General features: G+C 50.6%; 8 protein-coding genes across 8 annotated transcripts; 5 read left to right on the forward strand and 3 right to left on the reverse strand.

The window, feature by feature from the left end:
* Positions 1–141: 141 nt before the first annotated feature.
* N7462_001509 (rRNA-processing protein UTP22) lies at positions 142–3,483 on the forward strand (the record flags this gene model as incomplete). Its single annotated transcript, XM_057073235.1, has 1 exon — positions 142–3,483. The coding sequence occupies one exon, from the start codon at positions 142–144 to the stop codon at positions 3,481–3,483; it is 3,342 nt and encodes a 1,113-aa protein (XP_056936876.1).
* Positions 3,484–3,624: 141 nt separating this feature from the next.
* On the reverse strand, positions 3,625–7,918 carry N7462_001510 (uncharacterized protein; the record flags this gene model as incomplete). The annotated part of the gene is made up of 6 exons (XM_057073236.1): positions 3,625–3,820; positions 3,889–5,506; positions 5,572–6,875; positions 6,926–7,074; positions 7,141–7,845; positions 7,898–7,918. The coding sequence occupies 6 exons, from the start codon at positions 7,916–7,918 to the stop codon at positions 3,625–3,627; spliced, it is 3,993 nt and encodes a 1,330-aa protein (XP_056936877.1).
* A 79-nt stretch (positions 7,919–7,997) lies between these two features.
* N7462_001511 (ubiquitin C-terminal hydrolase 37) lies at positions 7,998–9,621 on the forward strand (the record flags this gene model as incomplete). The annotated part of the gene is made up of 6 exons (XM_057073237.1): positions 7,998–8,129; positions 8,186–8,280; positions 8,338–8,437; positions 8,549–8,730; positions 8,816–8,994; positions 9,071–9,621. 6 exons carry the CDS (start codon positions 7,998–8,000, stop codon positions 9,619–9,621), a joined length of 1,239 nt encoding a protein of 412 aa, XP_056936878.1.
* A 965-nt stretch (positions 9,622–10,586) lies between these two features.
* On the forward strand, positions 10,587–12,228 carry N7462_001512 (putative oxysterol binding protein (Orp8); the record flags this gene model as incomplete). Its single annotated transcript, XM_057073238.1, has 6 exons — positions 10,587–10,663; positions 10,728–10,804; positions 10,880–10,919; positions 11,009–11,078; positions 11,132–11,191; positions 11,284–12,228. The coding sequence occupies 6 exons, from the start codon at positions 10,587–10,589 to the stop codon at positions 12,226–12,228; spliced, it is 1,269 nt and encodes a 422-aa protein (XP_056936879.1).
* A 701-nt stretch (positions 12,229–12,929) lies between these two features.
* Positions 12,930–16,818, reverse strand: N7462_001513 (condensin subunit YCS4; the record flags this gene model as incomplete). The annotated part of the gene is made up of 5 exons (XM_057073239.1): positions 12,930–13,103; positions 13,162–15,561; positions 15,619–15,760; positions 15,813–15,936; positions 15,996–16,818. 5 exons carry the CDS (start codon positions 16,816–16,818, stop codon positions 12,930–12,932), a joined length of 3,663 nt encoding a protein of 1,220 aa, XP_056936880.1.
* A 356-nt stretch (positions 16,819–17,174) lies between these two features.
* On the forward strand, positions 17,175–18,807 carry N7462_001514 (serine/threonine protein kinase CDC7; the record flags this gene model as incomplete). The annotated part of the gene is made up of 5 exons (XM_057073240.1): positions 17,175–17,433; positions 17,499–17,778; positions 17,802–17,945; positions 18,002–18,062; positions 18,127–18,807. 5 exons carry the CDS (start codon positions 17,175–17,177, stop codon positions 18,805–18,807), a joined length of 1,425 nt encoding a protein of 474 aa, XP_056936881.1.
* Positions 18,808–19,020: 213 nt separating this feature from the next.
* On the reverse strand, positions 19,021–20,016 carry N7462_001515 (ubiquitin-specific protease OTU1; the record flags this gene model as incomplete). The annotated part of the gene is made up of 1 exon (XM_057073241.1): positions 19,021–20,016. One exon carries the CDS (start codon positions 20,014–20,016, stop codon positions 19,021–19,023), a length of 996 nt encoding a protein of 331 aa, XP_056936882.1.
* A 682-nt stretch (positions 20,017–20,698) lies between these two features.
* On the forward strand, positions 20,699–23,536 carry N7462_001516 (putative RSC complex subunit (RSC1); the record flags this gene model as incomplete). The annotated part of the gene is made up of 5 exons (XM_057073242.1): positions 20,699–20,841; positions 20,907–21,069; positions 21,136–21,204; positions 21,267–22,514; positions 22,577–23,536. 5 exons carry the CDS (start codon positions 20,699–20,701, stop codon positions 23,534–23,536), a joined length of 2,583 nt encoding a protein of 860 aa, XP_056936883.1.
* Positions 23,537–23,683: the final 147 nt, after the last annotated feature.

The following is a 23,683-nucleotide window of genomic DNA, read 5'->3' on the forward strand; positions in this document are numbered from 1 at the left end:
CGCCAGCTCACGCGACCGCCCGGCACTACTGCCACATATTGAAAAAAAAATTAGTCGAGAGATCGAAAGCTTGTGTGTCCATCTCCAAGCTACAAAACTTCTTCCAGACACTTGCTTGGGCATAAGCCAGCCGAAGTCAAGATGTCAGATCACTCCGTGAAGAGAAGAAAGCTGAGTCCCTCTCCGGGCCAAATCAAATCTTCCGCCACCGTGGCGGCCGAGACCGAGAAAGCGGACCATACTGTCGCGCGCAAAGATGCGCATCAATCAAGCACCCATCCGGACCGCCGGGCAAAGGATGACCATTCTGCTGAATTGGCAATGGCGAGCGGCTTTTACAAATCTAGCTTTTTTAAGCTACAGGTGGATGAGCTTCTGTCTGGGCTGAAAATGAATTACGACAAGCGAATCTCGAAACTTCAGGATACCCTACACAAAGTGAAGGGTGCCATTGAAAACCTGCCGGACCGTTCTCCCAAGTCAATTCCGGAGGCTGAAAAAGAGCTTCGCACGGCATCAGGAATTATGATCCCATGGCCCGAGCCGCGGCCGAGCAAGGATGCTAAGTACACCATGTCATATATGAAGCCAACCAACATCAACGTGGTGGGAAGCTTTGCCTTGCGGACAGGGGCCAAGACTGCCGAGTCTCGTCCAGTGGATCTGGCGGTGACAATGCCCGGTTCTATTTTCCAGGAAAAGGACTACGTCAATTATCGGTATTTCCACAAGCGCGCTTACTACGTTGCTTGTCTCGCCGCCGGTATCCAAGAAACTGCCAATGCTCTCGGATTAGACGTGAAATTTGGATTTCAGGATGGTGACAGCCTCCGCCCATTGTTATTGTTGGAACCTCATTCCTCTAAAGGCGACGTGACACCCTCGCGCCCTCAAATCCGGATACTGACTGCGATTGACCCGACATTGTTCCCCATCACCCGAACGCTACCATCCAAGAACAACATTCGCCAGGGCTCCGCGACTGAGAAAGAATCCGATATATCGACATCATTTTACAATGCTAGTCTTCGATCTGAAGCCTCGGTCTCCCTCTGTCACAAATATCTTCACTTTGCTTCCCAGAAGTGTGAATCTTTCCGCGACGCGTGTATCCTCGGACGTACCTGGTTGCAACAACGGGGACTCCATACCTCGTTCCAGCATGGAGGCTTCGGGGGTTTCGAGTGGTCCGCGCTCATCTCCTTGCTATTTGAAGGTGGTGGACCTTCTGGCCAACCGATTCTTCTGCGATCTTACAGCAGCTATCAGATCTTCAAGGCTACCATGCAATTCCTTGCTGGCCGTGATTTGACAACTCCTTTGGTTCTTTTTGCAACCGAGATTTCTGTTTCCAGCAACGGAAAACCTGTTTTGTATGACGGTCGCCTCGGACTGAACTTGCTCTATAAAATGACTCCATGGTCCTATAAAATGCTGCGCCACGAGGCGTCTATGACACTAAAAATGCTCAACGAGTCCCGAGAGGATAACTTCGATAGGGTCTTCATTGTCAAGGTTGATGAACCGGCCTTGCGATTTGACCGACTCATCGCGTTCCCCAAGTTCTTCAACGGCGGTACTTTACAATCTCTTCGTGATCAAACCAAGCTATACAATGTACTGTCAAGGGCTTTGGGGGATCGCATTAAATTGATTTCTCTCACGAGCCACTCTGTGGGCGCTTGGTCTGTCCGCGCTAAGGCAATGAACAAAACAGCCACCAAGGATGTGTCTGTCGGTCTCATGCTCAATGCTGATAATGTCTCTCGAGTAGTCGATCACGGACCATCGGCAGAAGATAAGGAAGAAGCGGCCTCTTTCCGTGCATTTTGGGGTGAAAAGGCCGAACTCCGACGATTTAAGGACGGCAGTATCTTGGAGAGTCTTGTGTGGTCCGATCAAGAATCTGAAGAGTCCATCGTGCACCAAATCCTTGCTCATGTCTTGCAGCGGCATTTGAAAATCTCCGAGGACGACTTCTTCCTCCATGGTGATGAGTATGATGATATTCTCCACGATGAAGGTGACGGAGTTGTGTCTTATTCCAATTCTCCCTTCCAGTCCATCAACGATGCTTTTAGGGAGTTGGAGCAATCGATCCGAAGCATGGACGACGTTCCCTTAACTATTCGGCATTTGGCCCCGGCCAGTCCCCTACTTCGTTATTCGGCCCTCCGCGTACAGGGCGCAAGCGGAGCCCACGGAGCAGCTGATGTTGTTCTTCAGTTTGAAAGCTCATCGCGCTGGCCTGATGATTTTGCGGCCATACAGATGACAAAGACTGCTTTTCTCATCAAGATCGGAGATTCTCTTGAATCCTCGGGCGCTGCTTCATCGTGTCGTGTTGGCTTGGAAAACGAGTCCAGCAAAGTGCTCAACAATGCTTACCTGGACATCCCCCACACATCAGGCTTCACATTTCGTCTGAGAATTCATCATGAACGTGAGCAGACACTACTTGAACGTCAGCTCAAGAACAAAACAATCAGCCCCCGGGAACGAGAAGAAGCTGCCTACGCTCTCTTTGCGTACAAGAAGGTTTTCATCCAGACTCCTCGCCTGACCCAGGCTCTTCGGAGCCTCTGCACTCGTTTCCCTCTGCTGTCCCCTACCATCCGTTTAGTCAAACATTGGTTTGCCTCCCACCTCTTCTCTGCTCAAATCTCCGAAGAGCTGATAGAGCTGCTGACTACCCGGGTCTTTACCCAATCTTACCCCTGGGACAGTCCCTCAAGTATTATGACCGGATTTTTGCGAACTCTCCACTTTATTTCCCGTTGGGATTGGCAACAAGAGCCTTTCATCGTTGACCTCGGCGGAGATCTTAACCCCGAAATCACTGAAACCATTCGAACTCGGTTCACTGCATGGCGCAATATTGACCCGGCAATGAACACTGTTGCCCTATTCATTGCTTCGGACGTCGATCCAGATGGCGTCACGTGGACGCAGTATGAAATGCCTTCGAAGGTCGTGGCCGGACGCATGTCTATGCTGGCAAAGGCAGCGGTGAATTTGCTACGAACACAACACGACGAGCTCGACGTAACTGATCTCTTCCATACATCTCTTGCGCCTTACGACTTCGTCATTCATCTGCAGTCGAAGATGTTCAATGGCCGATCGGTCTCGAGGTCGAAGTATAAGAACTTGGCAGACGCGATTGCTCCCGAGCAAGCCAGCAAGCTAGCTGTTGTTAAGTCTTTTATCCAGGAAGTTCAAGCATGTTACAGTCAAAGCATCCTTCTCTTCTACGGAAACGAAAGCTCTGGTTTGGTTGCAGGTCTATGGAACCCCCAAACACTCAAACCACGGAATTGGAATCTGAAGACAGCATTTTCGACAGCGCCAGCATCAGTCAACCACCAGGAGAAGGAGGGCCTTGTTATGATCAACCAGGCAGCCATTTTGAATGAGATAGCCCGCCTGGGCGATGGCTTTATCGACCGTATTGAAACGTCCAGCAGTGTGGAAGAAGCATAACTCGTGTGCATTATATCTGAATTAAATTTTATCCTATTGGCGAATGTACACTACCTGCTAGCGCCACTGCAATGCAAATTTTCTAAATAAACAGAATCGGCATATAGAATTCAACCCGCATGGAATCACATCATATTACATTCATGAAGAACCCCGGTCCGACTTACCCGCCGGCACTTGAGAGGAGAAAGAACAGTACTTGTCCTTGATCGCCACGACCTCATAGGTTCCTTCGTCCGAGGTCTTGACAGTCTTTTTGTGCTCGTAGGAAATGTCATGCTTGATATCGAGAATCTCAGACTTCTTTCCTTTGCGAGCATTGGAGCTTCGAATGTAGCTGTAAAATTCAGTATTAGTACTTGAGCATGGCAACCAATGGCGGTACAGGATCGGTATTGAACTTACGTGAACTCAAACGGTGGTGTGCCCCAGAACTCGAAGCTCAACTCAGCCTCTCCACCCTCGTGGATGTCCACTACCGACACCTGGCCCTGACTGATCCGCACACTAGGCATTTCATGGATAACCTTGGTGATGTCCTTGTGCGCTTTGCACTTGCCGCTGGCCCCATCGCCGACGGCGGTGATGGTAAACTCTCCAGGGCGCTCAGCAATACGACGAAAATTGGTGTTCTGCGATGTGGCCTTCCGCTGTGCCCCATTGAAGGTGTAAAACACATCGAACGGAGCATGTCCTGAGAGGGAGAAAGATAGGCGTTCACCTACACAGTAATCGACCTTGGACTCGAGAGGAATGATGGTGGGCACATCTGAAACGGCAACTCGGACGGAGGAAACGTCATAGTCGCTTGTCCTCTGGCAACCACGAGCATCACGAACCTTGTGAATGCTTACCACATGCTGGCCGAGATCGAGATGACGGCGAGGAATGGGCAAGTTGTGACGATTGGAGTTGATCTTGGGGATAGTGACAATTTCTGGCTTGGCATTGGAATGGTGTTTGATGGTAATTTCCAGCGAGAATGGAGGAACGCCTTCTAGTGTGATGGGAATAGTCTCCTCCCCACTGACATCTTCTTTGCAGAATCCATAAATGCGGCCAGGAGAATCGAACCGAGCAGAGGGCAGCGAATTCACTTGCTGCTTCACAACAAGCCCTTTGCTCTTTGGGTCATGGTCATAGAGATTGTCACCCACTTTTGTGAATTGATAGGTGTACAGACCAGGTTCAGAAGTGTCCATCTCTACCGAAGCTGTGTTCAAGGCAGATTTCACAATGCGTGCCTGAACGAAAGAAGAGGAGCCGCGTTCCGATGACTTGCGTCGTTGTTGGTAATGAACATTGAACGGAGGAGTCCCTGAGAGGCGCAGCTCAAGAAGATCATCATCGCCCTGGCAGACGGCGGGCTTTGCATACTGACCAGCAGGGCCAACGGGAGAACCATCCACAGCGATGACTTGAGGCTGTGGGATCCATGACACTTCAAATTCCTTGGCAGACTGGTCCACTGTCCCAGGACAGGAGCCATCGGCGACACCAATCAGTTCGTACAGGCCCTCACGATCGACGGTCAGAATGCTGTTCTCAGACCAGAATGTTTTCTCCACGGGATGATCATTGGAGTCAACATTCTTATATCTCACTCGCCATGGTTTCTCGCCACTCAATCTTAGCGGGATATCAATCTTAGAGCCTTGTAAAGCTGAGACAGTCCTCTGTTTATCAATTTGACCAAATGTTGCATGAGGTGGCTTCGAGCGAGCGTTAATCTTGATGCTGTCTTTGAGAGATCGTTTGCAATTCGATTTGTCCTTGATGCTAGTCAGTGCGAGGGTGTATTCGCCTCCACTAACCAAGTTTTCAGTAGTAATGGTGGCCAAGTCGTTCTCTGACTCAAGAGTATGCTTTGTTCTCTTGCCATTGTGGAGAAGCTCATACTGCAAAGTCCATGGGGCTTCTCCCAAGAAAGACAAATCCACAGACACGCTCTGGCCAAAGCAAGCTTTGCGCACATTCCTTGGTCCAGCGAACTGTGCAGAAGCTGGGGGCTTGACATCTTGCTCTAGAACTGGCACCTTATCTTTCAGAGATCGGGGGAGTAGACAGAATCCTCAATGTCCAAGAAACGAAGGCGGTGGAACCCGGCTTCTTTAGGAGTGAAATCCAGTTGAGTCCGTAGTCCCGTGACGGTTTGAACCTTGGTCGTCGTTCCCTGGAGGCTTTCAATGCTATATCGGAGACGAAAGGGTGGTGATCCCGTGAAATCTAGGTCAACCAGTAGGCCAACGGCATTATTGGCACACCGGTCAAAGACCTTTTCGGACTTTACAGACACTTCTGGTTCGGGAGGGTTGTGCAAGTAACAAGAAGAAGGCTCCAAAATTTCTCCTGCGCAATATTGGCTGGACACCGACGTCAGAGAGTACCAACCAGGCTCTTTGATTGGAGACTTTTGGTCTAGAGTCTTCAATACCAGAGTCTTGCTGATTTCGGAACCCGACTTCTCCTGCGGGCTATCGACACTGCTGTATGAGTAGGTGACAGAGAAGGGACCATCACTGCTATATCCATTGCCCACGGTTTGGAAATCGATTGGAAAATTAACACTATCTCCTTGAGCAACTTCCAGCGGACGCTGGTCGTTACAGCCCGACATAGCCAAGCGGGGTCGCTCATGAATCGTGAGCTGGTGCCACTGAGACAAGGACTTGGCAGATGGTCGCTCGTCGTCTTCAAATATAGTAGAATAATTGGCCACGTTGCCGCAGGCATCATGGACCTCTTCGATGGCGTAGAACCATTCTCCACCGACATTCAACGATTCATTCAAAGGAACGTCGATCTTCTGGGCTTGGGCCCATGAGATATCAGGCTGGTTAATACTGAACAGTGCCCCGCCGGATTTCTGGTTTAACAATGGGGATCGGAGATTATCAGGTTGGATGTTCTGGAACGAAAATCCACGGTCGAGATGATTGACCCGTCGACTGTACTTGATTTTCAAAGGAGGAGTCCCTTCAACTTCGAGAACCAAATTTGATAGCTCGCCCTTGCATTTGTTTATGTGGGAATTCTTGACTAGGGCTCTGGGGCAAGAGACGACCAGCGCGTCAGAGATGCGTGTTCGGACATCAAGTTGAGTTTCATCAACCACTCGTTGCAGACGATAGATGCCAGTCTTGCGCACGGGGAAGAAGATGTCCCGATGTGGAACTGGATCCTGGTATGCATGTCTTTTCTCTGCCTGTCGCTTGAGCTGTTTCAACTGCTTCGCCGGGATGGTTAGAGTTTCGTTTTCGCCGGTATTCAAATCGAGACGGAGGATTTCGATAAGGATAGGGTCGGTCTGGTTAACCCGGATTGGGAGGTTGATGATATTTTGCTGGGGATCAAGACACAGCGGCACACGTTCTGGATTTAAGACAGCAGACCTGAAATAATTAGAGGGTCTCTCTCCACGCGCACAAACCGTCGGACTTACCCTTCTGGCAGGATGTGCACGATTTGCTTCCCCAAAATCAACGATGCATTATGAATGATGTCCCCTGGTTTGACCTTGCGCTCGGAGATAGACAATTCGCGGTCATAGGCTACCTTGACCAATCCTGAAAGCCATGCACCCAGTGGAATCTGTTGGCGTCAGCGGTAGACTCCTGAGTGAGCTCGAGTAAAGAAGCTGAGATACGGGAAACGTACCGGAATCTGAAACATCAGAAACATATTGCCCACTACGTGTAGCAAGAACAGAGCCAGCGTAGTTGGAAATGCCCATTCCAGCCATGGTATGCGTAGAGCTTGGAGACCGAACAGAAAAATGCCATCCACCGACACCCACTTCAAGAAAAGCCAAGTCGAGTCCAACTCATCCGATGCCAACCAAGATTCATATACCCGCCACGCGTTCAGAGCGAGATAGAAGGCCACTACGTACAGTCTCTGCGAGGGCGCATCGACCAGGTCGACAGGGACCAGCGGGGTGTTGGTATTTTGCTTTTGTTTCGATACCTTGGCGGGTGACTTGGGAGGCGATTTCCGATCGCGCGCATCAGGCACATCGGGCACATCGCGAGGATAAGACCTTGAAGGGGTCTCAAACAGCTTTCTTCTCCCTGGAATCGTCTGGGGCGTCTGAGGAAAGGCAGACGGAAGGCGGGGAGTGCCGTTCATGGCATGCTGTGGTCGCCAGGCTTCGTCGGAGGCGAGAGGAATCCTTTGAAAAACAAAGGATGTAATAGCGGTCGCAATATCTTCAACAAGCTTCAGGACCGTGTATTTCGTGCTGGTCAATGGGGCCTTTTGGACCAAGACGAGGAGGTGGGAAGAAAACAGGAACAGAAAGTGAAGGTTGCCGAGACGCGGGAAGCGCGTCGGGGGAATCTCGGTCCACCCATCGACATACCGCTATACATTTATTCTACACTACATCATGCGCTCGCTTGGCTCCTGCAAACACCGTCGCGAAGTCTCTTCGCATTGATCAACAAGCTATAGAGCTTCCCCTTATTCTTGCTCTTGCTACCATCCAGCTCTCAACACCGAATAGCTCCCCCAGTATGGGCCCACGTCCCAAACGTCGGCGTCTGACCGATCCCACAGAGGACCTGGACGACCAGGAAATATGTCAGCCTGCGAGTCAGCTAGAGAAAGACCGATGGAATGGATTCTGTGAGATTGAATCCGAGCCAGTATGACCATCTCGATATTTCATGTCCACCTCGTTCCTAACACCCCATGTACCCAGGCTTTATTCAATGTGATGCTCCGCGACTTCGGAGTGAAAGGCGTCAAGATCCAGGAAGTAGTATCTCTGGATGAAGAAATGATGGCCTTCCTCGAGTAAAACATCTTTCCAAATCCCCATCTAAATTTACAGACTGATGAGTTCTTGGACAGCAAACCTGTTCTCGGTTTAATCTTTCTGTTCCGCTGGCGAGAGGATGATGCCGAGAAGCAGGAGGCGACTTGCCCGGATGGCATCTGGTTTGCAAATCAAGTGAGTTGGTCCATGAGCAGGAGCTCAGATTGTCTCTCTTTCCTGCTATCTCGAGATACCCATAAATTATCCATATTTAATTTCCTCTTTCTCTAACTGATCGCCCGCCAGACCGCTAGCAATGCTTGTGCTAGTGTGGCACTGCTGAACATTGTCAACAACATTCCGAACATCGATCTCGGGGAGAATCTCCGCCACTTCAAGGATTTTACTATGCAGTTCACCCCAGCACTACGGGGTAATGCGATTGACAACTTCGAGTTTGTCAAACGAGTACATAATTCATTTGCGCGGTATGTAGCTTCCGCCAACGCCTGATACCGCTGCCCTCCAGCTTCTGGCTAACTGAGCGGGTTTTCATTACCACCCCCGTCATAGGAAGATGGACATCTTAAATTCAGATCTACAGCTCCAATGGGACACTAAGTCGAAGAAAAAGCGCTCCAACGGTCAAGATGAGAATGATTCCGATTCGGGCTTCCACTTCATTGCATTTATGCCCGCAATGGGGCAAGTCTGGAAATTCGATGGTCTTGAACGGCAGCCCCAGTCTCTAGGTACGTGTCGGGATGGAGGAATGGGTGGTTGGAGGAGGTTCTCGCCAAGCCAACGGGTGTCCTAACTCATCCCTAGGTGAATGCTCCGATAGCGATGACTGGCTGAGACTAGCACGGCCCAACATTCTTGATCGAATGGCCGCCTACGAAGAGGAGCAGATTGAATTTTCGATACTGGGATTAGTTCGTGATCCCTTACCGGATCTCATCCAGCAACTTGCAGTCAATGTGAGGAGCCTAAAAGTCGTTCATGACCGGCTTACATCCCATGCAGGTCCCACGGCACAGGTCGAGGCCGCGCGGACGAGCGCGAGCTCTGGGCTAGAGGAGACGGTGACCGGTCCGGAGCCATCCTTTGGACTCACGCGCATGGCTATTGACGAGGCGATGATCACCAAGGCGTCGGATCAGGCGTATCGCACCTGTTCCCCGACAGAACTCCAATCGCACCAAGAGGACCTTCGGCAGGCGCAGCGCGAATTGCGCGAACGTATTCGGGAAGCCCAACAAACGCAACGCGCCGACGATGATCATGCGACCGGGCGGCGGTACGATTATGGGCCGGCCATCCGGACGTGGTTGCGCTTCCTGGCGCGCAAGCAGTTGTTGGCAGAACTGCTTCAATGAAGTTGACGGTCGAGACCCTCGTGGCGTAGCGATTGGCCCACAAGCCGCAACTCTGGGGAAGTGGGAAGACCCAAACCAAAGTATCATGAGGGACCGCAAAGTACCCCAAGTACCTCAAGTACCGTATACCTGAAAAGTACATTGCGGTTTGCGGTGGACAAATGGGCAACAAAGAAAGCAATGAGAATAAACAGTACCTTTTCGGGAGTTTCCGTACATGCAGACCTTGTGTATATTCCTGAGTGCGTTTGGTCACCCTCATTCGTGGGTTCTGGATTTGAATTTCTTGGGACGGCGGTCAGCCCCAGGCGGGAAGTCTCCAGTACTTAAGTTTGTTGGGCCGTCTCCGCAAAAAAACAAGTCTTCTCGACCTGCCCGTCCGACTTTGCTTTGAGCCCCCTACGAATCTATTCAATTTGTCTCATCGCATGTTCCTTCCCGGCCTCTCTTTTAGGCTCTTTTCCACGGAGCCTTGTAATGGAAGATACGGCCTTTTCCTATCGTAAAAAACAATAGCATCTCATATTATTTCATGTCGCTATCTATGGATCAAGACCTCCAGCCTTATATTCCCTCCGTCGTCCGCCCTAGGTTGGGCGAGGTGGAAGGAAGGTACCTGAGGGTACTTCTGGCGGAATGGAATGTACACCCCCACCAGGCAAAAAATAGTTCACACGTCACCGCCTGGACCCCCAAGTCCTTCTCCAACGGTCAAATCCCCCTCAAGCCCTTCGACTTCCTCCTTTCCGTCTTTCTTGTTCCTTGTTTCTTGTTTCTTGTTCCTTGGGGTGGACCTCACGATCTTTGGCGTTGACTTTCTACTTACTTTCCTACCTTCCACATCGCAATCCGCCTCGCGGACAACCCTCCAAGCTATACTTCGTTCGCCACCTTTGGAAGAACAGAGCTTCCCGTTCGGAAACAATTCACTGACAACCCCCTCCTCTCCCCGCCAACTCAAGACAATGTCATCCGCCGCCGTCCCCGAGAAAGCCCCCGATGATTCCTCTAAGCTCAAGACATTCCTCTCCATTCTGCGCAAGTATGTTCCTTCGGGGACAAAGGAAACAATACGTTCAGATGATGCTGATGCGACCATGAAATAGGTTTGTCGGTGTGACAGATATCGCCTCAGTCCGTTTCTCGTTGCCGGCCCAGCTGCTGGAGCCCCGGCCGAATCTGGGTATGTCCATCGAACGTGTGAAGCTGTGGTGTGAAAGTCCGAAGAGCTGATGTAGCTGATGTGTTGGGGTTTTAGAATACTGGAATTATTTGGATCGACCGGAGACCTTTGCAAGGTTAGCCACATTCCCTCCTCCTCCTCCTTCTCCTCCTCCTCCGCCGCGTGGCAAATCGCTTCATACCATACTAAACACTTTTCTAACAGCATCGGCAAATCGGACGATGAACTGGGGCGGATGCTCGAAGTGTTGAGGTTCTGGTTTACCAAGGACCTGGTATATCTTGACTGCGGTTGTCCTAGAGGGAAGATGTGCTGAGCGTCCGACAGAAATACATAAAGGGAAAGCCATGCAAGCCATACAACTCCACACTGGGAGAATTTTTCCGAGTATGTTTCGCATTCTGCATTACTCTTTGCCCTCTTCCACTCACGTGCTCCTTCCTGGGCTACCTGTACTGATCATATCTCCTCTTTTACAGTGCAGCTGGGAGGTCCAAGATCTCGTTCCGGAGGAGGTGAACCTGCCCGGAGTTCCCACAGTCAGCAATGGAACTACCGTGAAAGGTGACGATGAGATAGTCCAAGTGTGCTACTTGACTGAGCAGACCTCTCATCACCCTCCAGTCTCAGCCTTTTACATTGACTGCCCAGAACGAGGCGTCTCAGCGCGAGGATTTGATCAAATCAGCGCAAAATTCACCGGCACCAGCATTCGGGTTAGCCCTGGCCAGCACAATCTGGGCATATTCGTGAACATCGAGAAGAGAAACGAGGAGTACCAGTTGACTCACCCTCACGCCCATCTCGGAGGTCTTCTTCGAGGAGCCCTGGCAATTACCGTGTCGGATGCATGCTACATGACATGCCCCAAGACACGTATCAAGGCGATTTTACAATATATGGAGGAGGGATGGATTGGCCGGTCCCAGCACAGACTTGAAGGCGTGGTCTTTCGCTATGATCCCGACGATGATAACATCACAAAGGTCAAAGACGTCGCCGAGAGTGATGTTCTTGCTCGGATCAGTGGGTCCTGGCATGGCAAGATCTACTACACTCCTATAGGTTCAAAGGAACCCCGTCTCCTCATTGACATCACGCCCCTCTTCCCCGTGGACAAGATTCTCCCTCCCGTCGACAAGCAACTGTCTAACGAATCCTTGAAGTTTTGGGGCCAAGTGACGAATGCGATTGTCGACAAACAATTCACCGAAGCTACCCGAATTAAACAAGAGATTGAGGAGCGCCAGCGCCAGAAAGCCGCTGAGCGCAAGGAACAAGCTGAGGAATGGAAACCTCGATTCTTCATCGGCGCTGTGACTCCATTAGGCAGACCTGAATTGACAGAGGAGGGCCGCAAGGCTTTGGAGGGTGTACGAACTCGGGAGTATGCCTTGGAAGAAAGTACAGTGCAAGGCGCATAGATCTATAATGTTGTCCTTTCTCCTTTGGTTCCCTTGACCCTATGGCGTATCTGGCATGCGACAATTCAACATGGCGTCTCTCTTTCTGTTAATGTTCCTGGCGTGTGCTTGCCAATCCTTTGGTTCTTCTTTTTCTTGACATACTTAGATTTCGCAAGGGGACATGTATCCTTTTTGTTTTCCTCCACCCCTGAATTCTTTTCTTGTGGATATTTTGATTGCCGGCCAGTGGTGATCCTCATGGGAGCTGCTACCTTGCCTCCTGTGCTATCAGAATGGATATAGACATGTTTGCATACAAGTTGAATTTCTGGACAGCCGATAATGACTACGTATGATTGTATTTATGCCGCCTCGGTCTGCGCGAAGAGAGTATCATGTTCAAATAAGCCAGATGCACAAGTAGAAATTGGTCCGATATCTACCAGCCGGTACATAGAAGCCGCTTCCATAGAGAAACCCTTGGTCCAAAAACGGAAAGATATATTACTTGTTAGTGATACCTAGTCATTGAGAAGTATTAATATGGAAAAGAATCCCGAAAAAGAAATTGGAAATGATTCATTTATAAGACTCCAAGTTAAGCCCTAAACAGCCACTAACACTCAAGGCCAAACACCAAAAAACACCGCGAAATAAAACAAATAATACAGTCATCAAGAACATCAAGGCATCAATCAATCATCTCCAGGAACTAAAGACTAAGCTGACGCACTAACCACCTTGGTAAAGCCGGCAGTAACGGTCTTGGCAATTTCCTCATTCTTATGTGGGAGCAAAGACAGTGCATAGGCAACATCGTTCCATTGACGTTCTGTCTCGCACCGGGGAAGTCTAGCTGCCAATTTGTCTGCAAGTTGGCGGGCATGTTTCTCCTGTGGACATCTCGTGTGAGTATTCAAATTTTGAGAACGAAGAAACAAAGTGGCTTACCTTCTCGACAAATCCGATGAGGAATTTGACGATGCGTCGCAGAGACGTCTCCTCCAAGTTTCGCTCCGCACTCAGCAGACTAAACATATCAACAAAGTGGTTGTAAACAGCATTGTCCTTGGTTGCTAGTTCGGTGAAGAACATGCGGGCCAGATCGGCGATCTTTTTGTCATCATCCTCAAGGCACTTCGCCATCTCACCCAGTTGGCCTTTGACCTTGACTTGACCGGCAAGAATAAGGAAGGTCAGGGTCATGAGACAGGTGCGCTTTACGGAAGCATCGTCGTCATTGAGACGACGGTATAGAAAGTCTGTATTCTCATCGATAAGGTGGTTAAAACAAACTGCCATGTCGCCCAGGGCGATGACGGCATTGCTGCGCACAATCGGATCCTCGGATCGCTCCATGATTGTGATCAGAAGTGGAAGATTCTTCTCGCAATATTCGGCCGACACACACATGAGCTTAGCCAGGCACAGAGTCGCGGCAGCTTGTAAGTCGCGGTCTGGGTAGGTGTTATTGTTGGCACATATCTCGGCCACCAGCGGACCAAATCTGGCAAGGAGGGAGTTCTCGCCGTAGAGCAGTTCTCGTTCTCGAATATGGGCCATAGCATCGGTGAAATCATCCTCCGTCGTTCCCCCAATGAGATCAAGCTCGTCGTCCTCAGCATTTTCAGCATCTTTTTGAGCAGTCGCCCCCGCGGTCTTGTTTTTCTCTTGTTCAGCCTTGCGGCGCTTGAAGTCTAACTCACACAATTCAAGATGCACAATCTGCTTGATCGCGATATGCCCAACAACATACAAAAGCTGTGAAAGGGCAGCCGAAGAAGGCTTAGGTTTTGTACCCAGATCATCTTTTGAGCTCTGATCGTCGGTCGAGGCAGTTCCAGGTCGTTGATCCTCGGCGCCAGAAGTAGTATAAGAAGAAGACGGACGCTGCAAGTGGGGTTGGAAGACGAAGCGTGTCTTTCGACGAAGGATATCAGAGCAGAGCACGTCAGGATGCTTTGACAGAGCATAAATCGCACTGATTGCTTGTTCAGCTACTCCGTACCACTCCTTACTCTCAGAGACAATCTCAAGCATAGCCGAAAGCTTGGTCAGCACCGAATGGTCGTTGGCGAGTTTTGGAATGCCGATTTCTTTAGACTTGGCTTGACGACCAGGAACCATGCGTCGCAGAGCAATGCATGTGTACTTGGCCAGAACAAGATCCGATCTGCCATAACCTCCAAGACCAATGCGTAACATGGCTTCGATCTCCTTCACAACAACTTCAGGATCTGCCAGTGCCAGCATACCGAGGACAATGATGGAGCCCCGGCGTTGGGTCTTCGAAATCTCTTTCTTTTGAATACTATAGACCTGCCACAGCTTCGCAATCACTGCCTCGGAGATGTGGCCGGCCTTCATCATGGTGCTCAGCAATTGCTCAAGACATGTAAGCTCCGCAGGGGTTGATCCGAAAGTCAAACTAATCATATTCCGTGCGATATAGTTTGCCGCGTCATTGGGGCTGAAGGAATCGGGAGCATCGAAGAAGAGCCCTTTGTAGCAGTCGATCAGATGAGTCTGGACGCCCTTGCCTTCGTCACTGTTGCCCTTTGTCCAGATAAGACGAAGCATGCGGCGGATGCCACTACGAGCCGTCTCAACCTTGTAGGCGTCGAGGACAACGAAAAAGTCCATAGCTTCAATAACCTCACTCTTGTTTCGAGACGAGAGTAATTGTGAGACAATTGTAGATCCCGAGTGAAGAACTTCAATGAAGCGAAGGGCTTCGTTGTAGTACTTTCTGGTCAACTGCAGTCGTGTCAATAGCTCAGAAGTGGCAGCTTGCTCAGCCGCCTTCTGCATAGCAACGGCCTTCTCTTCCTCGGTCATCCGTGGAGCTTTGGAGGGAGAGTCATCGGGCATTTGAGTTGCCTCGTCCAACAGCTCAGGGTCCACTGTGGTAACGTCTCCATCAAACCCAGGGGTCTCAGGAGGCCGAAGTGCATTCAATTCGCTATCCACTCCATCCAGTCTCTCCGACCATTCTTTGAAAGAGAGTTGACCACCATGCATGACGCTAAATGGATGAGTAGCAACGAGTTTGGACAACAACTTGATCGCGTTTCGCCGGACATTGCTGCTCTTGTCCTCCAGGCTCCGCGCTGCAAGTTCAGCAGCACGCTGCCGTCTCTTGGGGAATTTCTGCTCCAAGTCACAGATTCGCATCAGAACTTGAATTGCTCGGCAACGGCAGTATGGGTTGATGTCGAGGAAACGCTCCTCAAGAACATCGAAAAACGCGTTTATTTGTGTCTTGTAGTTTTCGCTGGGTTCTTCTTGTCGGCTGAGATCAGAGATTAGATTTCCACAGACTTCAATGACTGCGCATCGTAGAGTGTAGGCCTAAGGGTATTATCAGCTTGGAGCTCTGGCTAGATCGAGAGACAGACAATTCGGTACCTCGCTATCAAGTTGCTTAGCCAGAAGAGTCATTTGCTTGATGATCAGCCTCGGAGCAAGCTCAGACAACTTGATAATAAATGCTGACACAGATTTTGGTCCACGTGTATCGTTGGAGTTAAACTCTTTGTTTCCAAGTTCCCTAGGCTAGTCAGCATAAATATTCACGCTGAGCCTGAGACGCAGTCTATTACTTCAAGATCTCATCTGAAAGTTGAGGGTAATCATATTGCTCCGAAAGAATATGGAGGAATTCGGCCATTGGCTCCGACAGATGCTCGAAATAAGTCAAGCTCTGCACAATCGAAGTTTGTGCACCTATATTCGAGATGAGTAATGTGCCTTCACTTGATCCGATAGATTTTGGCAATACATACCAAATGCATGACCATGGTGTTTCACCGCAATACATAGGACCTTGAAGGCGTGCATGCGGATGGTCATGCTCTTCACTCTCTGTTCACTTTCTAGGATAAGATATATTGTGCGAGTGAACAGATTGATGAATGTGTCGCGGTCGGAAGTAGTCAAAAAGATCCGGCCCAGCTTGAGTTTCATCACCTTGCACATAGTCTCCATGCAGATCTGGATCTGAGGAGTCCAATCCCAGTTTCCATCTTTGGCAGACTTCGACTTCGATTTGGGGCCTCCTCGTCGCGCAGGCGCAGATTCGGCAGGTTTTTCGGCGGCCTTTACCTCGACGGCAGACAGCGCCCACTGCAGAAGAAAGCCATACATCTCCAGAAGTTGCTTATGTTGTTGGATCGCATCTTGTTCGTCAGATTCCAGATCACCATGAATGATATCTGCTTCCACGGATAGACCAGAAACAATCAGGTCCAGGACCTTGCTGAGGGATTTGGTGGGGAGGAAACTCGGGTATCTGCCAGGGTTTAAACGTTCAGAGTCGATTCCAGGTGGAAAAAAGCCTCCATGGGGGATTTGGGAAGGGACCGGGGCGCACTTTAATAGAAATTGTAGTGATTCAAAGGACGATGCTCTTGTTAGTCCCTCTGGGTTCTCCGCCACTGCATCCACAATGGGATTCAAAACATTGTCAATCAGCACAGTCGAGAGCTGGTTCGGGTCGGATTCACAATCGAGCAGTTCTGGGTCTGCATCGGGGGTCGGAATGGAGGTTGGGTCACTCAAGTAATACTTAAGCGACTCGTTGATGTCGAACTGTATTCTGTCCTCCATGGCGGTGGTGTGTAGATGAGATGGAGAGGGGGAGCTGGTGGAGTGTTGATAAGCGGGTGTTTGGCTTTTGCCCTTTTCGGCCGCTTCTTAGGTAACCGCATGTAAATTACACCCGGCCCCGTTCTCCGCCTGCCCGTTTCGCGGGCTGGTATTGTCACCGTCGCGTATCGTTGTCTCCTGCTTTCGGAGAAAAACAACGGAGCAATGCATCGCTCCGCTGCCTCTTTATTCGCCTCCCATTCAACGTCCAAGCGAAGCCAAACTCGCTGCTCTAACCTGAGTCGCGTGCCAACCCGAGTTGCACCCCCTAAGACTTCCATCTGTCTCGTCCTCGTTCCCTCGAGAAGGAACTTGCTATGTCGGCCCTGCGCGGGGCACCTGCGGGCGTCTTTGAGCTCCAACGCAGCAGCTCCTTCCAAGGCCTCCAGGCCAAATACAAACATGGACTGGAGAAGGACGATGAACAAGCTTCCACTAGTCAAATACTAGATGGAGAGAGCGACTATGAGGAAGAAGAAGAGGTGGACGAGTCAGTTCGAGAAGATATGAACAGACTGGAAGATACCTTTCCGGGTATCTCAGACCGATTTCGTCTAGTCAATCGAATTGGAGAAGGTACTTGATCTGCTTTGCTTAGATCCTACGCAGAATACAAAATTTGCTGACAACGCTTTTTAAAGGGACTTTCTCAACCGTATATAAAGCAGAAGATCTGCTTTACGACCACTACCACAACGACTGGGATATCTTCGCCCAGGCGCAACAACAAGATACCTGGGACAGCCCTCCTTCCAAGCGACGAAGGGTAAACGGGGAACCATCTGGGAATAGAAAGACTCGATATGTGGCGCTCAAGAAGATCTATGTCACCAGTAGTCCTATTCGAATCCAGAACGAGCTGGAACTTCTCCACGATCTCCGCGGTTGTCGATCTGTTTGTCCTTTGATCACAGCCTTCCGGTATCAGGACCAAGTTGTTGCAGTTCTACCCTTTTCCCACACACGGATTTTCGTATCCAGTACCGTACATTTATGGTGGCAGACATGCGCCATTATCTGCAATCCCTCTTGACAGCGTTGCAATCGGTTCATGAACATGAAATTCTGCATCGAGATATCAAGCCAACGTATGAAACCCAAATCATGGACATATTTGTACTTGCTGCTGACACCTCCTGGACAGTAATTTTCTCTACAACCCAGACTTGAAGGAAGGCGTGCTTGTTGACTTTGGACTTGCGGAGGTTCGTTTGGTTCTCCTTCAATTTCACCGCTTCTTCAGCTAATTTCTTCTCGTAACTTTCATAGCGCCAAGGATCTGAGTATAGCAATCCATGTCTTTGCTCACACCAAACCTACGTTCGACGCAGCCGGATACACACTAGTTATTATTCCAAGAACCCGCCATCTAATGGAACTTCAAGCGGCTATCCCAAAAATGACTCTCGGCCGTCAAGGCGAGCAAACCGTGCAGGCACTAGGGGTTTTCGAGCACCGGAAGTTTTGTTCAAGTGCACATCGCAGACCACTAAGATTGACATGTGGTCAGTTGGAGTGATCCTTCTTACACTGCTCGGAAGACGTTTTCCTTTCTTCAACTCGGCTGATGACATTGATGCTATGATCGAGATGGCAAGCATCTTTGGTACAAAACGTATGAAGACTGCTGCAGTGATGCACGGACAGATCTTTGAGACGAACATTCCCACCATCGGCGAGAAGGGATACAGCTGGGAGAAGCTGGTGAAATGGTCCAGCTGCGTGGAAGATCTGACAGAGAGCGAGCAACAGGCAACGCGCCTTCTATCCGGGTTGATGGAGCTTGATCCGACAAAGCGTTTGAGTGCCGAAGAGGCGCTGAATCACGAGTTCTTTACCAACCCCATTCATCACGATGTTGAATGGGGTGGTCACCCTGAGGAAAGCGGTGGTGATTCAGGCGAAGAAGATGTGGGAGAGGATGAGGCAGACGAAGTCACCATGCTATGAGTCCCAAGATTTGTACGATATATTATGTAATTCTGACACTACATTGATGGTGTATTTGAATAAACTGTTCCCTATTGTAGGCACACTCGGTAGACATGAGTGAGGTATCTAGTTTGCATCATGTAGAATGAGCCTAATTTTCAACCAACCCTACTCTTCGTGTACCTCTCAACATGGATTGAAACACGAGGGCATTCTCTATAAGTTTGGCCGCTAGGCCGCTTCTCCAAAGTCATAGTGACCGGTTTCCGATGCATGCTTGGCGGCTCCCTTCTCCCCAGTGAAAGTTCCTCCACAGGTATTGCAGCGAACAAGGAAGCCCGAGGTATCGGTGTAATAATGTTTGCTTTGTAAGGCCTGACCCATCTCCTTCGCCTTCTGCAGAACCACTGGATCGGCGGCGTCAAAGACCTTGGTGTCACTAGGCGCAAACAAGTTGGCGCGGGTGTGTGGCGGATCGGATGGGCAGAGAGCCAGCACATCATAGTGAATGCCTGAATAGACCACAATACACCGGGTTGGGGCTCCTTCATTGAATTGGAACATATGAAGCGTCTGTACATCGATCGAACATATCTCGATATTGAAATACTCGCTGATAATCTTGAGCTCGATCGCACCGCCCCACGAATCCTCATTCTGAATCCATCGGCAATATTCGTCTGGTCTTTTCCCCAGGATGGCCGCCGTATACTCTGCTGGGTTTGCTTGAATGGCACCTGCCACGACCGACCGGAGCTCTACCATAGTATCCATATCACCCATCACGGCCGCCCCGACTGCGCGGAAGAGGCATGAGTTATCGTCCGGCATGACCCGTAGAACGAAGGTGCCGCCATGCTCGGGCGATGCGATCTCCGGTGGATCGTCGGCTAAGGTTTCGGGGTTGGCGGGCATCGAGGACTGTTGCGAGGGTTTCTGGGCGTCAAAGCCAGGTTGGCTGGCAGAGGCAGCGCTGGGCGGGGCAGCGCTTTCTCGTGGCGCGATGATCAACTGCTCACAGTTCAGGTTGATTTCAAGTTCGGATATAAGTCGTCCCGGTAGGAAATCGTCCAGATTCAAAGGCTTAAGGTCTGGGTATCCATATTTAATATCGAAGGCTGCGAGGTTGGTCTTCTCTGTGATTTGTGCCCGAAGGTCCTGGATCGTGGCTGAATCGTCTAACGTGACCGTCGATTGACCCGAAGGCCCACGGACTCGCAATCGCATGATCGAGAGGCTCTTCTATAGTTGGAATGTACCGCGATAAAATGACAGAGCAGCCACCAAGCGGACAAGTGATGGCTCAGCTGTGGTCCCACCCAACGATGGTAGGAGCTATGACGACGGAGGGTCCTGTGTGGGGTAGAAAGAAAAAGAGAAATCGAGACGCGCTGTGATGAAAAGACCCTTGTCCCAGCCCAATTCACGCTAACACAACGCGTGAGGCTTTCGAATGAGAAAAGTACCCTGTCTGACAGCATTCACTCTGAAGCGCCGGGACTAACACAACGGGCAGAAGAAAAGAATGCAAGTGACTTTTTTGATGCGGAGATCAGCATGGCTGGGCCAACCCCCACACGACCGTGTTTGTGTATTACAGGAGAGCCTGCCATCCCAATCGCATTGGACTTTCTAGGATTTCTCTGGGGATTTCTGGGCCCCGTTCGATTCCTGGGTAGTTGGAGATGTCGTCGTCGCGATCAATCCTTCACTCGAGCCTTCGAGAGCCTGCGTATTGAGGCCGACAGTGACAATACGGTGGTTTGGAAGTGGTAACATTACCGATGACTCAGCATGGCGCAAAACATTCCCTACACGAGACGCAACCAGTTCCAACCTCCCCCCAAGCTTCCTTCACCTCCATCGCTTCCCTTCGCCCCTCATACGCATTCTGGGGTCTGTGAATAAGATGGAATCCGAAGAACGCGAGATGTCGCAGCCGCAGGCTGAGGAGCCTGTCGACTCCATCGAAGATGATGGTGCCATCTCTGAGGACCAGTGGAAGTCCATGATGGATGTGATCATGGCGATTTATGATTTCCGGGAGCAAGAGTGAGTGCTGCTCGGACACGGCAGCCAGGCCATGCGATCAACATTCTAATTGCTCCCATTTTTAGTGGCCATGATCCGTCGCGCCTCTTTCACCGCAGCGTCAATAAGCGCCTCGTACCCGACTACCACGAGATCATTAAGGAACCTATGGCGCTCAGTATCTTGAAGCAGAAATTCAACAAGCGAGAGTACAAACAATTTTCAGATTTCGTGCGCGACTGCGCACTGGTACGCGGGCTGCGCCGTTACCCTCCACCCAAGATCCCTTGGAACTGACTGTCGCTGGTATCCTAGATCCCCCATAACGCGCAAACTTACAATCGCCCCAAATCGCAAGCTTACGAAGATGCCCTGGTGATCAAGGTATGTTTCGAGGCTTTCTTCAGGCTTCATGGAGTACATCTGACACCCACTGTGCCTTGTAGGATGTTTTCATCGCGGAGTTTAAGAAGCTCGCTGAGCAAGGCATAATCAGCGCCGAGGAAGCCGAGCTGCCTGATCTAGGAGAAATTCCAGAGGCAGATCCCCTTCCCGATGAAGATGAAGATGATGAGGAGGAAGAGGAGGACGATGAAGAGGATTCAGACGACGAGGGTCGGCGCAAAAAGAAGCCAGGGCCAAAGCCTGGCGGCAAGCGCGGGGCGCAGAAATCCGAGCCTGACAACCGAAAGAGACGAGGTCGTCCTCCACGAGTGGATACTCCGATGGAAACCCGAATCAAGACAATCTTAAAGGGGATCCGCAAGTTCAAAGGCCCCAATGGTCAGTTGAAGATCATCCATTTTGAACGGCTTCCAGACAAGATCGCCTACCCAGATTATTATATGGAGATCAAGGAGCCGATTGCGATTGATATCATCAAGCGCAAATCGAAGCGCAAGAAGTATAATTCTGTCGATCATTTCATGCGAGATCTAGACCTCATGTTCAACAACGCCAAAGCCTATAATCAATCGGAAAGCCAGATTTACAAAGATGCTGTTGATCTCCAGAATGAGGCACACAAATTGGCCGAACAGGAAAAGAAGAAGCCCGACAGCGAATATTTAATGGAGGACGGGCGTTTTCCGCTGCCCGATGGTATTCTGCATCGAAACGAGTTATGGAAGGTTGGAGATTGGGTCCACGTCCAGAATCCCAATGATGTATCCAAGCCTATTGTTGCGCAGATCTACCGCACATGGCAGGACTCGGACGGTGAGAAATGGATCAATGCATGCTGGTATTATCGGCCCGAACAAACTGTCCACCATTTTGAAAAGCACTTCTATCCGAACGAAGTGGTAAAGACTGGCCAGTACCGTGACCATCGGGTTGAAGAGATTGTGGACCGCTGCTTCGTGATGTTTTTTACTCGCTATAGCCGTGGTCGCCCACGAGATCTTGCCCCTGATAAGGAGATCTATGTTTGCGAGGCACGCTACAATGAGGAGAAGCACAAGCTCAACAAGATTAAGACATGGGCTAGTTGCTTGCCGGATGAGGTGCGCGAAAAGGACTATGAGATGGACCTGTTTGATGTGCCTCGGAAGATTAAGAAAGTCCCTAGTCCAATCAAGCACCTTCTCAAGGATGATGCGAAGGAAACGGACGATCTTCCGCGGCCGACTTGGGGCACCGATAATGCGCCTCCAGTCGTAGGTGCGGTGCATCGTCGCCCGCGCGATGAGAACGTACGTTTTCTAACATAATAAAATTTGGGCTGACTGCCGAATCTAACTTAAACCTCATCTAGGAATCTCCGCCACCCGAGCCAACCCCATCACCCCCTCCGCCTTCTCTACCCCCGCAGCCCGTGCCATCTGCCACTCCACGCCAGTCTATCAGTCAACCCCTTCCACATACCGCGATGGGAAGCGCGGGTAATGCAGCAACTGCTCAGCTCCAGGCGCCTTCCCCTGCAGTTCCCATGGCTCAGGCTTCGCCAGTAACGGTTCCCCAGGTCCCTTACCAAGCTCAAATTAATCCACAGATGTACCAAGGTCCTAGCCAGCGCCGCCCAAGCAACTTTGTGCCCCCGACCCCCACTGGTGGATACCAGGTATCGCCTGCTGCGCCTCCATATACCGCGATACCTCAATCGCCATATGCTAATTACCCCACAAACCGTCTCCAAGCCACAGCTTCTGTGTACAACCCCAACGCCCCCCGCCCCATCGAGGTCTATCATTTGAATGATTCGGCCAATAATGCCATACCTGAAGATATTCGGGCGCAATTCCATACCGATGCCATGGGCCATGTACTTTTTTTCTCCGCGCCGCCTCTGGATATCATCCCTTTGTCGCAGCAGAAGCTCGGGCACTCGCTCAAGTACTTGGCTTCGAAGGAAGAGCACCAGAAGAAGGTTGCGGAGCGGAAACGCAAGAAAGAAGGGGAGCAAAGGGAGCGCGACGAAGCCGCGAAGCGCCAGCGTGCAGCAGAGGAGGCTGCTTTAGCTGGTCGCATCAAGGCTCTAGCTCCCAAGGCCATCGAATGCATGGTGCAACAAGTTGTCGGCGGCACTGAGGAGCTGTACAAGGCGATCCACCAAGACCAGGCACAGAGTATCTGGGCTGCGGATAACCTGGCTCGTGAGAAAAGAGCGCAGGCTGATCGGTTAGCTCGCCAGGAGACCGAACAGATCCAGGCACAGTCCAGAAACGAGGGCTTTGTGAGCCTCAAAGGCAGCGCCATGTATCTTGGAGATACCTAAACTCAGCCACAAATCCAAGGCGAGGCTGTCCTCAACAGATTATTTTCTGCTTTCCAAGTCGAGAGTGCATATGCCATGTGGCCACGCCTCGTTGATTTCCTTTAGGGAGTGTGTATATTTTCAAGATTCAGGCCGGGACAACAAGGC

This window comes from Penicillium macrosclerotiorum (assembly GCF_028827735.1).
Source record: "Penicillium macrosclerotiorum strain IBT 26536 chromosome Unknown utg000002l_segment0_segment0, whole genome shotgun sequence".
In the NCBI taxonomy this organism is placed as follows: domain Eukaryota; kingdom Fungi; phylum Ascomycota; class Eurotiomycetes; order Eurotiales; family Aspergillaceae; genus Penicillium; species Penicillium macrosclerotiorum.